The 17,980-nt window shown below is 40.4% G+C and overlaps 1 protein-coding gene across 2 annotated transcripts in view; it reads right to left on the reverse strand.

The window, feature by feature from the left end:
* Positions 1-17,980, reverse strand: part of PCSK2 (proprotein convertase subtilisin/kexin type 2) — a 143,477-nt gene that overhangs the window by 58,922 nt on the left and 66,575 nt on the right. For both annotated transcript variants that reach the window (XM_068940402.1, XM_068940401.1), the window contains 3 exons: positions 5,613-5,726; positions 3,944-4,052; positions 1,567-1,604 (listed from right to left, as the gene is read on the reverse strand). In XM_068940402.1, coding sequence (XP_068796503.1) covers positions 1,567-1,604; positions 3,944-4,052; positions 5,613-5,726 — 261 coding nt within the window. The remainder of the gene's footprint in view (positions 1-1,566; positions 1,605-3,943; positions 4,053-5,612; positions 5,727-17,980) is intronic.

Here is a 17,980-nt window from a genome sequence, read left to right on the forward strand (position 1 = left end):
AAACATTGTACTACTGAGCAATATATTTTTGGTTTCTGAACATGATCCTAGACCCACTGTTAACAACAGAAATGTTCCCATTTGACATGAGATCAGATATGCAGACCTTCTACTTGTCTATCTGAAACATGATTTTTAGAACAAGAATATTTGCACGCGCTTTGTCCACTACTGCTGTTGAAAAAGCAAGCAAATGAGTCAAAAAAAAAAAACATGCTGTCCCCAGCTCATATCCTGGAAAGTATATTCCTGAAATAATTCCTACAAAGATATAGACCTTTATACAGACTTCTTTACTCCTATCAATTTAAGGAAATATCCTACTGAGTAATCCCTCTAGGATGAGCATTTTGCAGTTAGGGCACAGGATTTAATTAGCTGCAGTCAAGTTATTAAGCCAATTAATAAGGAGTGAAACTGTCCAACCTGCCCTTCCTGCGGTCAGCTATTTCCCAAATTCCTTGTGCTAAGCGAACGCCTTCCAGCTCTATATATTCTTTACCAAGATTGCTTTGCTATTTGCTACAACAGGGCCAAGTTTTCATTGTGTGTGTGTTTTTTCTTATTTTTCAAATTGCAGTAACTCATAGGTAGGAATAAATGTATATTACTCTTTCTCATTTTGGAGCCAGTCTATCTGAATGACTCATGTTTTTACCATTAATTCTAATCTTCTTTGTTCTTCTGTGCATTTAATCACAATTAAAAACCAAATCGATCCGCTCAGGTGAAGAAGGCAGGGCTTCCTGAGGTGAAGCCAATGACTGCAGGAAAATAGCAAGAGCCAAAGCAGAGACACTGCAAACTCCCTGGCAGCCAGCCACAGCTTCTTCGCCCCTGCTGCCCAACTGCCTGCTGCAAGCACGCTGTGAGAGCGGCACACCACGGAGGCAGCCCAGAGGCTGTGGGAGCTGGGAGCCCTCCTAGAGTCCTGCAGAGGGGAGTGCTAATGTCGGAGAGCAAGGGGTGGGGAGAGCCTGGAGGAATAAAGAAAAATAGCCAGTCTCAAGACGGAAGGTAAACTTGTAGGCAGGTTTAAGGAGCAATCAGTTGATGCAGCACGGGTCGAGAATACAAGTCTGCCCTGCACACGTTTCATGTTCTGGAGCGCTGGATCACATCACGTGTTAGAGAGGAATTCAGCCATTCCCAGACGTTTCAAAGGCTCATACGTGCTGGAGCTGTTGTGCACGAGAGCAGCCTTGCCACAGCCCACAGCTCAGGAGCCCTTCAAGTGACAGGCGCATTCTGCATCTTAATAGCAGGATTTAGAGCCGATTCCCAGGTTACTCATTTCTGTCCTAAATCCAATATTGCAAGGTGCAGCTTATTTAATGTGAGGCAGCGCTGTCATTCCTCTACAAAAAGCCTTGTCACCTTTTCATTCCTTGCACAGGCTGTCCCATTTTTAGTCTGCTTCTTTTCAAAGCAAAATATATCATCATCTGCAAGACCAGCAATTCAGCTGTGCTCTTATTCCACTCATTGTTTAAAACTTTATACGAAAAACAGATCATAACAACAAGAAATTCTGCATTTTACACAAAAAGGTCAGCGTGTACTTACATAATTTGAGGCAAGATCAGGATGCAGATAATCAATTCCTGCAATAAGATAATGACAGAACCAAAGGTTAGACGTTTAAAAAAAACTTTCTAAAGATTGCAGAACAATACAAGAGTCCTTTGCAAATACAGGAAAACAATAATAGTGAATAATGCAATTGACTGAAATGAGATCCCAGTTTTCACCTGTGGACTTTTAAATTGGGGTATCATTTCTGCTGCAGACCCAGCTAGGAGTTTTCAATCATCTATGTCAAAATCCAGGCGCCAACTGAAGAAGTGAGCTCAGCCACAAAACGTATTGGCCCAGTTTGTGAACTAGATCATATCTGTTTAGGAAAGCTAGTTCTAACTGCAATTTATCTATATACAAGTGCTGTCATCTCAAAGGATACCAAAACTGTCAAGTTCAGTAAGCACTGGATCAGTACAGGCTATAAAAAAGAGTATTGTAGCCACTGAAAATTGTAAATTAAGTAGATGGAAAATTACCTAAATTAGACCTGGGAAGATCACTACAACAAACATGTTTTACTCTGTGTATGATATGCAAGGGATTTTTAATGTTGGATCATACAGGTTTAGCAAATTTCTGGGCATAGATAGCAGTCTGAGGTCCTGGCCCTTGAGATACAACATCATGATACTTTCCTTAAAACTAGATTCAGAGCATTCAGCTACCTGATTCTGAAAAGTTGATAGAAACTAGAAATTCAGAATAAGCCTCATCAAACATTCACTAAAGTTCACTGACTTATTTTATCTGATTTGAGCCTAACTGAAAACCATGAAAAATTCTGCCAGAAGGAATTCTCAATTCCCCTGAGACTCTGAAACTCCACTCAAACTCCACACCTGGGGTGCAGCTGAATGAAGACAACAACAGTACCATATCCACAGGATCAGATGGCATACTCAGGAAAGAGAGAAACCCTGAGATTTTTACAAAAAGTGAGTTTAAATGGCTCTGCGCCTCCGTAGTGTGCTGAAGTCCACAGCAGGGTGGCAGTGGTACAGAATACCCTCATGTTATTGCATCGTCATGTGACTGCATCTCCAAATATGGCAAGTATACAAATCCCCATGGATGGAGTGACAAAAGCAGTAGATCTCAGATGGGATAAGCTGACATAGGCAGTTAAAACATGCAAACAAAACAGCCGTCAATCAATCTCATGTTTCATTCTGACCACTACTCTGCCCTGGGTCTCCAACCACCAACCTATTACGTGCTCAATTTTGCCTGCAAGGAGAGTCATTTATTGTCTCAGTTACTCTGATAAAACTACTACCTCCCATTATGTAGTGTCCTTAGCACTAGATCTGCATGAAGAGATCCCTGCAACTGCTGGGAGCCCTGCCGATACCAATGGGAGATGGACAACAAAGGTCTCAATGAAGGATCATGTTATTCAGATGCTCTCTTCCAGAGTTACCGGAAGTAAATACAAGCCAAATTCCTTCCTTCTCAAAATGCTGCATCTGATAGGCCCACAGCTCTCAGTAGATTTATTTGGCCTGAAGCTCAACGAGTTTGTTGCCATCCTCATGTAGTTATGTCTATTCATTCTAAACGTGAAGTCCTGGCTCTGTGAGACCGGTAAGATTCTGATTTGTAATAACAACAATATACAGATGTGCAAGTCTGCTTTCTTAATTCCACAAAGACTTTGTTTTAGGATTAAGCAGATGAGAAACAAAAATGAATAGCGACAGATCTCAGTTGACCCTAGAAAATGCATGTGGATCCAGACATTTTATTTATTTTTAGCACAATTCAGTCACCATAAAAGGACAACATTGCAAAATTTAGCTCAAAGGAAACTGGTGATAGAACTGCACAGAATTTCTGTACTTTAGCAATGTTAGAAATCCAGAACAAGTACAGCTGTGACTTCAACTGTATCTTTTATCTTCAACTTCCTTGAACTTAGCCTCAAGTTAGACATATATTTAATACGCAGGTCTTTATGGACATTCAGCATGAAAGTGTTTAATTATTTCAGCTGTCAAGTATGACCTTGAGAATCATATAACCCAGAAAATATTTTCATAAGTAATTTTTGCAAGGCAATTAAGCCCCCCAGTCAGTGCCTACAGAAGTCAAGGGGAGTCTTTCCTTTGGCTTAATGGTCATTATAATAGGTCCTGGAAGATCTATGTGTGATAACTGCAGGCTACTTTTCGTGCTTGGAGATCCGTGCTTCAGTATCCCTAGTGCAACACTTTATAACATATTTCCCCTGAAGACCTCAAAGTCTTTACAGAGGTTGGTAATTAGTCTCAGCACTATAAACAATCTATTATTAATTTTTTTTGTTTGATTACAGGGAGAAAGCTAATTAAAGACATTAAATTAACATGCAGTCTTCACTTACCATCATCCATTATTCCAATGGTAACTCCTTTCCCTGTGTATCCCAGCTCCCATGCTTCAGCTACATTAAGATCAAGACCAGGAGTCCCATCCGCTTGACCAGTGTTAATCTAATGCATCAGTGGAAAAGAAGAGTAGTCCTTTTAATGTGACAGACACATTTCTACAGCCACTGAATTTTGTCTTATATCTTTGCATGTATCTTTGGTATGGAAAATATATCCCATTTACTTTGGAGTACACATCTGTACATTATCACATCTACTGCAATAATGCAGTGGTAAACAAAAATTGGGTAAATTCACTCTTTGAGGTTTATAAGATATGGTTAAACACTAGAGCTTTTTGACTCAAAATAAGACTTTTCTACTCAACCCTGTCAGGGCAGCTGGCAGAGATGTACTGAATTTCATGACCACAGGCTGTAGTACCAGAAATGACTTCTTTGATAATCGTTAGTCCTACTTTGAGCAGTAAGTTGCATCAGATGACCTCCAAGGGTCTTTTCCAATCTTTTCTGTGTGTGCATGCGTGTGCATGTGTGCGTGTGATACTACGATTCTACAGTGAAAACGATCTCCTGTCTTTGCAGACACTACTCATGGTCACCAATCTCATCCATAAATTTCTTGGGTTCATGTTAAAAATAATTTGGATTTTGCTGTTCTGGAAGCAAAATTTTTCAGTTTTGTTTCAGACGCATTCCTCTTCAAAACGCATTTTAGTGTATTTTGATATAAAAAAAGAATGTATAGCTTGATAAAAAACTTCTCATTTTTATCATTGCAACATTTTGATTGATTGAAGTAACAGAATGACTTGAATTAAGCCATATTTTAGTTTATCATTTCATTGAGGATGAAGTCCCATGCATGCCAACATGCTCTCATCATCAGATAAATGTTAACTTAGGAAAAAAACAGCCAGATTTGATGGATTCATAAAACATAGGAAATGCATTAAAAAGAAAGAGAATAAGAAACTCTATTCATAATCAAAAAGAATCACGTTAAGTGGCTTTGCATTTAAAAAATATTTCGTCATAAATATGTTCGTTGTAAATTCGTAAATATTAAGACTGATCAAAAATATCCTTATCAGCATTTTTAACAGGAAGATGTCATTTTGGCTACTTTTAGGGAAATATTCATTGTTAAGAGAAAAGATTTTTTCCTTATAAAACACTAAAAACGAAAAAATTCAGTCAAATATAAATTTCTTTTGACATTAGCTTAAAGCCAAAATACATCAGTTTCCAATTCAGCTTTTGACAAAAGGAAATCAATTAAACAACATTAACATTTCTGTAAGAAAGAAAACTCAACTTTTTCTAGCCAGTGCTCTAGACCTTTTCGTTATAATTCCACAACAACGTTTTATCTGGCAACAGCTCAAAGACATGGTGCATATGTAGTTTCAAGGGTCACATCAGCACACCAGGAACACTGACAGGACACCATTGACTAAAATGAAATTTAACTCTTGAAAGGGTGCTGGGTCTTGCCAGTATAGAAGAGGTACAGTTAAAAACAACAGGACATACTGCCTTAGATCCATTCTGAAGTTCTTGTTATTCAGAAAAAATGCTTGCAAGACACTGCAACAGCACAGAATAACCGGAATGCTAATTATTTAGCTATGACTACTGTAGGTTTCTTTCAAAAACTTACCAAGTACCATTGCTTCGTAAATAAAGGATCGTTCATGTTGATGTCAATGTCATTGATATCTCTATACCCTCGCTTCCTTCTGCTGAAGCCTTCCTGTTGCACAGCTTTCTTTACCTGGAAGAGTTAAGTTTTTCATCTTTAGCTCAACGGTCTTAACTACAAAGAGTTTTTAGCCTTGCTTTCACAGGAGATAAGGATTACGAAATCACACTGTGTCTGTCTGTCTGCCTTTGCGTTACTAGCAAATTCTAAATCTGTGGCTGATTTCAGTCAGATTTGCAAAGAAGTAGAGAGCTCAAGAATTCTGACAATTTTGAGGAAGATGACGGTTGTGTAGAGGAGAGAGCCAGAAGTGTACTACCTGGAGGAAAGATGCATCATAAACAAGTTGTTGACACCTGCACAGGAAAGAGCTCCTATTCAGGCAAGAAAAACTATCAAGCATCATCAGTGTTGTTGCTTATGGAACTTCTTGTCACGCTTTTCTTTTTCTTAGCTATCAAAATCAAAATATCTTCATCACTAGAAGATAAAGTTATTTAAATAATTCCCAACATGACCCTGTTCCAAGCTGCAGACCTTTGAGGAGAAAATGAGGAGGCAGGTCTCAACCACATTGTCTCATTTTTTCAGATCTCTCTCCAGGGCACTTTCAGAGGAGTAAATAGCCTTTCCCGCCAAAGAAATTTGCTGGCAGGAACATATCTGGGGTTGTGTGCTCTCACTGTAGTCCTGAGGTTCTCAGAAATGTCTGGTACAGCTATCCACTTTCAGGAATTTATCCTGTAATAAATAGCTGATAAATAAATACACTGGCAAGAAAAACTACATGGCAAAAAAGCCACTAACCTGACTAGACTGGTAGAAGTGGAAGATATGAAAATATAGGTTATGAAATATAAATAGCAGGAGTTTTTTAGAAAACCTTTTCTCTATGAATAGCAAATCCACAAAAAACATTTAACTAAGCACTGCAGAAAACAATGAAAGTTAGATACAAATATCTTTAGAGCCCAAAACTGTAAATACTAGATCATAATAATTTTATTTGTACTCATGTAAAAGGACCCTCCTGAAGGAGTCCACTGAATAGGTATAATTACAGTGTTGGCAACAATCTTAAACTGGTAGAAAACACTGGAGCTTGTAAGACTACAGAGACACGTAACTGTAGGAAGAAGCAGATGTGTGTTACCTATGTATTACATTTTAAAACTTCTTTTAATAGAATATAAAATTAACTTGTGAAACTCAGTGCTTGATGAAATACAGTGCTTAGTGAGGCTCTCCCCCAGCCCTCCCTAATGCACCCCATGTTAGCATATTCTTAGGCCTTGTAAAAGTGCTGTCAAGTTTGGCATTCTCTTCTTAGCCTAACACCTGGAACCAAGATAGCATAACAGTCTCAGCATTTCATAAAAAAAAAAAAAAAAAGCTCTCTTCATCAAAGGGGAAAGCTTAAAACCTTCATTTGAGTACACATTGTGATAGAGAAAGCAAGCAGAAAAGAAACTAGCATTTCTTTAGACGTTTTCTTGAAAAAGATGCACCATAATTAAGTAAATCTCGTGACTTTGGGAGCACTTTTGTATGTGCGGGTTTGGCATTTCTGATTAAAAAGATGTATACAGGAGTTACAATGCTGTGTCGCAGTCACTCATATACTGGCAGTCTCCCTATAAAATCAACAGAAAGAGAAATTCATCCAAAGGCTAAATTTGATCTTAGATCAGTTGAGTCATCCCTGGAGTTGTCCTTCTGTCTCCGTTAATTAAAGCAGGAGACTCAAAAGACACTGTTCAGTGAGGCGCCTAAGGCTGAGATGAAACTAGGAACCAACCGACAGGGGATAAAAGCTATTTCCCCTATAGCCACACTGCTTCACTATAACCCTGAAAACCTAATACCAACGCATAGTGAGTAGCTTGGGGCAGCGTGTACCTGACACACTCTGAAAGAGGCTACAGAAAACCACCGATCTGTTCTAAAAGGGCAGTATCCATGTTTCTAAAAATCTGCTTGTACAAATTGTAGCTCCTTAGCTTAAGGTACAAAAGGAGTAAAATAGTTAACTGGTTGGTGCTTTTGTTTATATGTGTGTTTCCATTATTTGTGCAGGTTCATTAAAAGCAAAACAGATTGAAAAGAAAGAAAAAACTAATAATAAGTTGAAAAGAGGACAGTGATTAAGTAGGAACCATATTATGTGTATCTAATGATGCCAGATATCTGTACAGAGTAAAGAAAGGTATAAGCACACTGTTTGATACCGCTAAAATAAGGCTCAGTGATGCCATGGAGACAACAGAGCAATCACCTGTCATTATGCCTTCCTCAGTTACCACCCCTGCCTCAGTGCTTGCAATTGCAAAGCCCAAGCTGTCATCCCATAAAATAATTATGAACAGAAGCCAACCCTCACTTAGAGGGATGCCAGAGAAAAAGAATTCACGCATTTGTGCTCCCACACAAGATTGCTGGCTCTACAGGACCTGCTGCATTAAGGCACGGAACTTTTTATATTATATTACGTTATATTATAATTCCCTCAGACAAGGAAATACACCTGCAGAAGAGGTACAGCCTCCTCTGAACTAAAACTGCTCTACAGGCTGCTTTCTGAAAATTGTACATGGAGACGAGGCATCCAGAATGTACGTATGGCTGTAACGTAACAAGCGTGTAAGAATGCAAAAGTCTTATTCTGAGATCTCTTCACTATAGAAACAAGCATTTCTTTCCTCATGTTCACTAACGTGTAACTATCATACAATTACAAACAGTAAAGTTTAGGCATTTCAGCCTTGAAATGGGTTGAAAGATTTGGGTAAAGCCTTATATCTTGATACTTACATAAGCTATACATTGCCTTCTTCAATTGGCTTGTACAAAGTTCTTGCCTCACACAAGGTAAGAACTTGCCTTTCTCCTAATGAAAATGTGTCTAGAAAGCAATAACCCCAAGTTCAGGTAGCATCTGCATATTCCAGAAAAAATTCCCAAAGGAACAATTTTTTCCTCAGCAAAGGATGGTGCAATTCCAATGATTTCAGTGGAGAACTGCCCATTTAGGGCTGCAGATAGCTGCCTCGAGAATGCTAGTCCTCTCCCCAACAGCATTTCTACATTAGAAAAATGGCGTTTTTTCAGAGCCCAAGAGTTGTGCTTTCATACCCCAGTCTAGATAAGGAGATGGACTGCATCTTTTTCTGCTTATGTCTTATGGTTTTCATATTAAAGAAGAGCAACCTTCCTTGTGACATTTGTAACATGAATGTATTAGGTATCACGTCTCAGGCAGTAAGTTTTTTAAAACACATGCATTTCCTCATGCAGCCATGAGAGAGCTTGGGATCACATCTTTGCAAGAGAACTAGCAGAAAATCACTAAAAACATTCTGATCTTGTAACAGCCGTAACCCTGTGTACTTCTGCCAGGTTCAGAACCAGCCCTCTGATCAAATGCACAATGCACCCTCATGTTGTCTTTGAAATACTTATTTCTCTTACATCCTTAAGCAGGCAGTTCAGTGTTAGGAAGTCTCAAGTTTCTGACAATAACACCTCTGAAGTCTGTGATGCATGATACTTATTAGAAACTAGTGAAAGAACAAGATTTTCTTACTAAAACAGCATGTTTTTTATTGTTTCAAAGTTAGGCTTATATGTCAACACTAACAGCCTTTTGTTTATTTCATTCTTAATTCATTTATTCCTTCTTCATTAGGATACAGAATTAAATAATGAGCAAAATCTGAGCATCTATTTTATTAGCGTGTTACTAAATCATGTACAAGTTCCTACCTGCCTTCTGATCAGAAAGAAGGTTGCGTATCAAAGAAGGTAGCCCACGCATGATAAGATACTTACAAGGAAAAGAGGTTCAAGTATTGATTTTTAATATACTTGTACTTATGCATGGGGCATAAAGTCACTTGGATGATAATAAACCAGCAGGATACTGATGCAGAACAAATTAACAAAATAATCAATTGACTGCAATACTGCTCCGGGAGGGCAGGAAACCACAGCACTCAAACCGCGCTCTATGCTCCTGTGAATGCCAAGATAATCAGCTCCTCGTTTTGAAGGAACAGGGTTAATTGTACTGTTGAACTCCTGCAGTTAAATGACTCCACTACATTGAGCATAAATGACAGATTTACTAAATTATACCAGTGGGTGTACAAAAGTGGAAGAGTATACACAACCCCCCACCTCAAGAATCAAGAACTTCAAATAAAATACAGGAGAATTCAGGCCAAATTCCAGTGGAAGAAGACAGTCCCAGTGATGACAGAGTAGGCATGGCTTTTTAAAAAACACAGCAGTAAGATGATCAACCAGAGAAGTGGTGGATCTCTTACCTCTAAAGCCTCTACATCACCGCAGGTCTGCTGCTGAAGGAGAAGAAGGTGAACACTCATAGCCTGCGTTTTTTGAGAAGACAGGCTGATAACTGGCCTTAGGACCTACCACCAGCCTAAGGAGCCATCTCACATAAAGGTGGCTTTGAATAGCATGTCCAGACGCCTAAAGGCATGGTCCAACAAACAACCTTCAGCTGCTGGAAGGCTGTCCTGACTATGACTCCTGCTGCTGTTATCACGATTTTCTGAAACCCAAAGAAACATGGTGACAACAAAAGATGGAGACAGAAAAGTTCAGGTGAGCCTAAGTGATCTGCACACCCAACCCTCACTAAAAAGGAATGAGAATGGGATATCATGCATCTACAGCAGGTTTTCAGGATCTTAACCACGAAACACAGCCCCTCAGCTCCCAAATTCCATGCAGAGTTAATTACTGAACGTGTCTTTTTCACCTCTCATTTCTGTGTAACTGTAAGCAAACACAAATGAAGATGTTTATCATCACTTCATTCATGTAGAATAAAAGAGATATCTCTATTAGGGAAATATTGATCCCATTCACACATCACTTGTATCATCTGACAGCTTGCTTGCTGGTTAAGAAGCTCTGAAGATGTCAGCGAGGAACGGCCGCCTCACATTCTTCCACGTTTTTGTTAAAGCCCCAAAACAACCGAGTTTTTCTTGACTCTCCACTACAAAATAGAAAGAATAATGCTGACTTTCCTTATTAGAGGAAAAGAAGTACACACCTACTTGCACTGTAACTAAAGTCGGATGAACTGAACAAAATTGAATCATATTTAAATGGCAATGGGGACCTTCCTGGGAAATGGGGTGGCTGAGTATTGCTCTCTGATTGTGGTGCATTACCCATTCTTCATCAGCCAGACTTTCAAGTGCTTGGCATCCTGACAAATAGGGACAATTCTTGAGAGCGCAGAGCCTATAGCTTACTCTTACCACACCATTTCATTATTATACTTCATGGCTGATTCCCCCAGTAGCAGTGGGCATGCTGAGCAGCTCTCTGGCGTATGAATATAGGAGCTGTATATGGCTGACGTGACTCTCGGGGAGCAGGGAGTGGTACCAGGGCTCCAGGACAGAGCCAGGATTTCAGGAGCCCTCAGTTCAGAAAACCTGGACGTTTTCTTCAAAGTATACATCATCCCTGGCAATGACAAGGCCAGCAAATTATTAAGAGAAAAGTACACAGCGGCCATGTTCAAGGCTTCCTGCTGCTATTTTCAGGTTGGTATGGGTTCTTTCATACAGCTTTCTACCCAGAAGATCAGTCAGACACTAAAACTAGATGTTTGGCAACAGATCTCCCCCCACCTTCTGCATCTTCGCAGGGAGGAAGCTCTCCTCTAACCTTCTTCTAAATGGCTGGCTCCAGCCTTGCACAAAAAATGTTACTTTCTTCCAGCAATAAGAACAGCAACCGGTCTCCTAGTGTAGCTATTTTAGTGTAGCTATTTTTCCAGCACGGCAACTTCTCTTCTACAAAATCAAAATTCTATCTTCTCCAACCCACCCCAAAGAACAGAGAGGCAATCTTCAGCTAATTACTGCTGTGCCTTATATGAGTGCCTTCTGAAGCACTCTCCAACAATCAAGTTTATAAAAATCAAGAGAAGGTAAAGGGACAAGAGAGGAAAGTATTGTCTAATTCAAGAGCTACTCCACTCGACACAGGAAATTTGTTCAAACTGGCAACCAGGCTCTCTCCCTCCATGCTTGGCGTGCAGAGCCCAGCTCCGCTCGCACTGGGAGGTGTGGGCCTCTGTCGTGCTGGGAAAGGGACTGCCCCCTCTCTCGGTCCAACAAGCAGCTGACAAGGACAACAGCTAATTTCTGCTTGAATCAATAACCTGCTAATTTCAAGCTAATTTCTGCTTGAATCAATAAGCTGGGGTGGTAAGGCCTACAGCCTTCATCCTGCGATGGCGCTGTAGAAAACCAACACCTTTTGCTTTGAGATAGTCAGGTTCATCTGCCTGATTTCAAACTTTCTGAGCCTGTTTCAAGGCCCAGAAAGCATTAGCAGTTATACCAGGGAGCTTGTGACTATCGTTAATCATCCAATATTTACAAATCAAACAACTGTTCCACTCAAAAAAGCTCATAATTTTCAAAGATTCTCGTGGGTCTCTCCATACATAGCAATGAGTGCCTGTTATTACTGGTGGGTGTCTCTGGTGGATTATCCTGCAGAGTCTCCAAGTGTCTCCTCTACCTGTATTCATTTATCCCGGGGGAGTTTTCTGGGCAGAGGCTCTTTTCCCAAGACATCCTGCCCATCCTTGATAGTTGCAATTAAAACCTTGACAGCAATGATGCAGTAGCTGCTGAAGCATCAGGCGTTTGAAAAAAAGTTTATCAACAAAAACTTTTTGACTGCCATTTCTGAGCAAAGGGAATAAAAGAGGAATAAAGTTGTTTGCAAGACTTCAAGAAAGTAAAAATGCATCTATTTCCACTAGAAAACTCATATCGTTCTTCTGTCTTACTCAAATTTTAAATGCCTATTTTCATAACGACAAACATGGGCGGTATGAGAATGTTTACAGCATAATATTACAATTTTTCGTTATTCTTAGCTGTTCTTCTACCTTGATATTTCTTTTCTATTTTCTTACTAGTAGAAACAGTGTCATTGGATATCAAGGATTTCCTGCTTTTTTCCGTTATCACACTTTGTTGGGTGTTTGGGACCAGATCTAGTTTTCCACTTGCTTCTAACCAGCCCCATTTGATTGCCCGACCTCTTCTAAGTTTATATAAACCATCAGCAGATACCAAAGCCTCTGGATACTTATGCTGTCCCTAGTCATTCCTCTTGGGATGTCTTCTCAGTTTTCCTTGACACCAACTTGTGCTCTTTGGACTTCTTTTCGTTCTCTCAAGATATGATATTGCAAAAATGTCATACTCTCAGTAGAATAAAAAAGGGAGAAAAATATTGCCACTGTTAAACTCTGTTAGGAAGGACTGCTACTGACTGCCTTGCACAGCAAAACCCAGGGTATCTGGATTCACTAATTTCTGTGGTACTATTGCTAAAAATCGTAATACCAGAGGGATGGCCATTTAGGGAACTATCATTCAAGTTCATCATCAATCAGACAATAGTAAATTAAAGTGAGCAGCCTGAACTCAGAGGCTCAGCAATTAACCTTTCTTGATGCAAACACAATTTAAAGAACTCATATTGCAACTAAGTTCATATTTTGAAAAAAAAAAAAAACATATAAGAACTGACTTGCTTCTGCCTTACTTTGTGACCTTTCATTTTCCTGATATTAGTTCAGTGCTTGGTAAATAAGAAGCTTTCAAAAATAAAAGAAGGGGAAAAGAAATCAATATTTTTGTCCATTTAGCAGGCCTCTCACAGTTCAGTGACATTCAGGAAGCGGTGAGTAAAGAGACAAGGAATCAATGTGCAAGAGGAGGCTGCAGATCATATTCAGCCTGCTCAGCCAAGCAATCAATAGCTCCTCCAGCTTCTACTTTGAAATTCAAGTGAATTGGGTAGGCTGTAATATAAAACGAATACAGAGTATATAGATGGTCTGCAATGGAAAATGTCAATTTGGTAAAATAGAAATTTTTGAAGTGTCACACCCTTTTTGTCAAAGCGTTTTTGCTCCAGGACAAAATTTATTGAGGGGAAAGAGTGAGATGTAGAAAAAGCCCTAGATATCTTGACATCCAGTGTACTGCTCTAAGATCAAGCAAACGTTGATTCACATCTCTGGTCTGTCCTCAGCTTGGCATCAGGGGTCATATCAGGACCAGGATACTATCATAAGTGCTGGCTATTCTAAGAACATTTTTCCTGATTTCCAATTTTTTCACTGCTTCAACATGCAAAAAAGAGAGCAGGAACATTTCTGAAATCTTAAGAATTTTGCACAAGAGGGAAAAACTGCTTCTTATCCTACTTGGAGAAGCTGACATTATACTTTATGGTATGTAGTGATAGAAAAACAAAAGTGATTGATCTTTCAAACAATGCCTCATTGCAAGACAGCTGGACAGCTACCTTGATTCCAAAATGAAACATCTCTTTGAATATGAAATTCCCTGGAGATGGGATACAATCGCATGCACTAGTCTCACCAGCGAATCAGACTGCAGTCCACGAGAACGTGTTATCAGCAGCTTGCGGGTGACTTCTCCACTGTGCTGTCTCATCGGTTACGTTGGGGCCCGCAAAAGACCAGTCTCTCCAAACTAATCAGAACGGCAGCATTTTACAATCTCTTTGCATAGAGGTACACAGAGTGCCTGGCGCCAGAGAAGAAAATTGGGCCCTATGCATGTAAGGCACTTGATGAAGTGCAGCTCCTCCCATCTCAGCTGCAAAATTAGTTGTTATAAATAATAGCTTTCCCTTCTCTTACATCCCTTGGCCAAGGACTGCAGATACACCTTTCTTAAAACATCCTGCTTGGAAAAACAAACAAACGAACAAACAAACAAATAAGCAAAAAAATTCCCCACTTTATTCTTCCTGCTTACTAGTAAAAATCTTTTCAGGAGTTATTTTCATTGATTACTAAGGCCACCATCTTTCAGGTGATAGCGGGGTCCCAGAGCAGGCCTGAGCTATATCTGTACCCTCTCTGTGGTATGAAAGGGTTTTAGTTTAAATGAGAATCAGGCCCAGTTCATCTTTGAGAACACAAGACTTTTGCCCTCGAAGCTGTCATTTTGTAGATATCTGTGTAGGAGAAAGCGGGGTGCTGCTCACATGATGCTGAATCTTTAATTTAATAATTCCCTCTTTATTTTAATTTCTTCATTTATAACTTTGGGCCATTTCTTATTAACCTGGGCACTCTTCCAGCATGTGGCTTTCTTCCTACTCCCTGGTAGTTCACTGGTCCTCGACAGAAAGAGAAGACCACATGATCCACCTTTACATAACATACTCATTCAAAGGTGACATAAAGATTCTATTAGAAAGGTTGCTGTTTCCACACGAGCGAATAATATACCATTTGATAGGTCCCAAGAGAACGTAAATGCTCACAGGCTAAAGATTCATCTAACTCTGTTGATTTTAAGTTAACTTATAAAGTTTTCATGAAACAAGCTCCAGATAAGTGGGAACTGTGAGAACACATCAGTTTGGAGAAAACTCTGTTCCGTTTGCTTTGTATGGGAAGACTCAACTGCCAGGTAAAATTATTCTCCTCTTAGAAGGGTGCCCTTGACCCGCCCTGAGGCAGAAGGGACTTCTTGTACACGTGTGAACATTTGTGGTAATGTCTAAGCACATTCCCAGTCATATAACATCATTTGTAGCGGCTTTACCTCTAACTTCATGCATTTTCTTTTTAAAGACACCAGTTTGCTTTACAGACATTAAGTGGAAGTGTACTCCATATGGAGAGCTGAAAGAGCCTGGCAATGTGCCTGTGTAGGTACAGATCATCATTTAGGGAAACTGAGTCAGCAGAGGACGCGATCTTTAAGGCAGCCTGCAGCATGTGCAGAAAATAGACCCCTTGTCCTCAAAGTGATTTCTAGATCTGCACTTCAAAGCTGGCTTCTGACCTCTGTCATAACTCCTAACATTTCCACTTCATTCTCTGCAGACTCATTCCCACTCGAATTTCATCTAATAGCTCGTCATTTGCCTTGATACATCTTCTTGGAAAAGTACATTACACAGTCCTTCTCACGGAGTTATTTTCATGGATTATCTCTTTCCCATATCAGCAATAAATATAATTTCTTGTCATAATGCCACGTTCACTAAAGAACGGTGCATTGCCCTGTCCTTTACGTGGTCTGTTCTGCTTGCCATGTCTACATGTTTTCCAAGGGGCTTCCCATTAAAGAAAAAAATTTTTTTTTTTTTTTGTATAGCTGCCCAAAAAGCCCAATAATAACATTCAGTGGTGGTGATGGTAGAGCAGTTTTGGGTTTCTGGGTTCCATCCAGTGTGGCTTAGAGTAAAAGTTTACTTCAGCTTCCTTTGATGTTTATAGTCCTTCTGAGCAGATGGGCCCTGCTGGGTCCAGTGGCAGTGAAAAATTATCCTACCAAAGTGCTGCTGCCAGAATGCCAGCTGCAGAGCAGCTTCTCAGAGTAAAAATTGTATATGCCTTTTGGAGGGGAGGAAGGCTAACTAAATTTCAATACCACTGTCCTATTACATACAGTGCATGAACCATGCCGAAAACCAATTTGATTTAAATTTATTTAAGACAGTCAGAATTAAAACAGTTCCTTAAGACTCGCTGTGCCTCCTCAACACACGACGCACCGGAGTCATGTGGTGACCGTGAAGAAGAGACTGGCCCCATCATACAGAACCCAAGTGTTCTCGATGGTGTGTTCGAAAGGGCTCAAATGTCTTTTGATCTCTTTTTCCTGGCTGCCATCCTCTGAGTGCCCTACCGTGGGAACACTGGCCTGCTACAGACTACAGGCTTTCTTTCTCTTTTGTACCCTCTTCCGCTTTATCATCATCATTCAAAATCGTTTTTCCTTTCCCTTTTTCTTCTGTTCTGTGAGCAAATGATACAGTTTGAATTTGGGAGATACCTCTCTAAGAGGCATCTGTTTTATTTCATGTAGAAGGGGGCACTCCCGTGTAGAAGAGAGAGTTATCGCACGTGGCCGCTTTCTCGCTTTCTGGTGACTCCTGCAGTCTCTCTTATGACTCAGTTCCCCACTACACCATGAAAACAGGTTGCTAGCACTGATTACTGCCCGGTGCTGTCAGCACCTCCCCAGCCAGGTGGGAATGACATCTGCAGAAGGCCCATTTAGGTTTAATAAGAAACAACTCCTACTTTTACAAAGCTGCCTGCCTGCAGCGATGCAGCAACTGCCAAAAAGCTCAAGCGTCTTCTAATGTTTCAGACCTGCAGTACTTACATTTCAAGGTTCACATGAGCAGTAGTTAGTGAGCCTTTCTTGAGTGCTTTTAACGCCTTCAGACCTCTCTGTTGCTACCTCAAAGGAGATGAGATATGGAATTACAAAACAGTGATCTTCCTAAAGCGCTGCCTGGTGGGAATTAGATGGGCTGTACAACGTCTTCTAACAGGAAATTTCATAACTAGAAGCCAGAGACAAAACAGAAGCCAAGCTTATGACAGAGGGAAATCACAATTATGCTGCTGCTCACATTCACGTAGAGCAGAGTGGTTGTTTACAGCCCAGCATAGCTACCTCTTTATTCTATTACCACAAAAACATACTGGACAGAAAAGACATGGGAGTTTGCTGCCCTGAATGCCTTTCACAGCCCCGGAGGAAGCAACCACTGATTTGCATTGATCTAGCTCCACACTGTAAAAGTTGCAATTGCCTTTCTCCAACTCCCAGAGCCAGAGGTTTATGGATTCCCATCACAAAGCACATTAATAAAATCATCAGAGGGATATGTACCTCTGTTGTACCGCATCAGGTTAGCGGTGCATAGCTGCCAGCGACAGGCCATCTGCTGCAGAAGACGCACCCCAACAGAATGGTTTCTACAGAACAATTTCTGTACCAGAAAAAAGGTAGGAAAAGCAGGGGGATAACGGATTGGTTTGTAAAAAGAAAAGGAACAGCTCATGTCTTATTGCTCTGGCCTTTTCCCAAACCAGTTTTTAATGTGACACAGTTAAAGGCCTGATCTTGGCCCTTTTCAGGACCTTTTCTTTTAACCTTCAAATGTTTTTTTTTCAAACTAACTCCCTTGCAGTTTTCCCCACAGAGGTTGCAGATTGCCCTGCCACACATCCCCCTGGCATCTGAAACCACAGTAAAGAGCAGGGCCAAGGCAGAGATCTAGGTCAGGGGACTCTTCCTAGCCCATCCCCGAATCTGGCTCCTGTAAAGTAACAGGAAACAACCTTTCTGCCCTGGAGCTCGTGAACTGCCTAGCGCAGTGCACTGAACCTGCTCCTATTTTCCCCCAAAAGGAAAGCCTGCAGCTCTTTCCTTGCCAAGGAAGCAACTAGGCAAGAGGGATCATGC

The sequence above is a fragment of the Struthio camelus genome, chromosome 3, assembly GCF_040807025.1.
Source record: "Struthio camelus isolate bStrCam1 chromosome 3, bStrCam1.hap1, whole genome shotgun sequence".
Taxonomy (NCBI): Eukaryota; Metazoa; Chordata; class Aves; order Struthioniformes; family Struthionidae; genus Struthio; species Struthio camelus.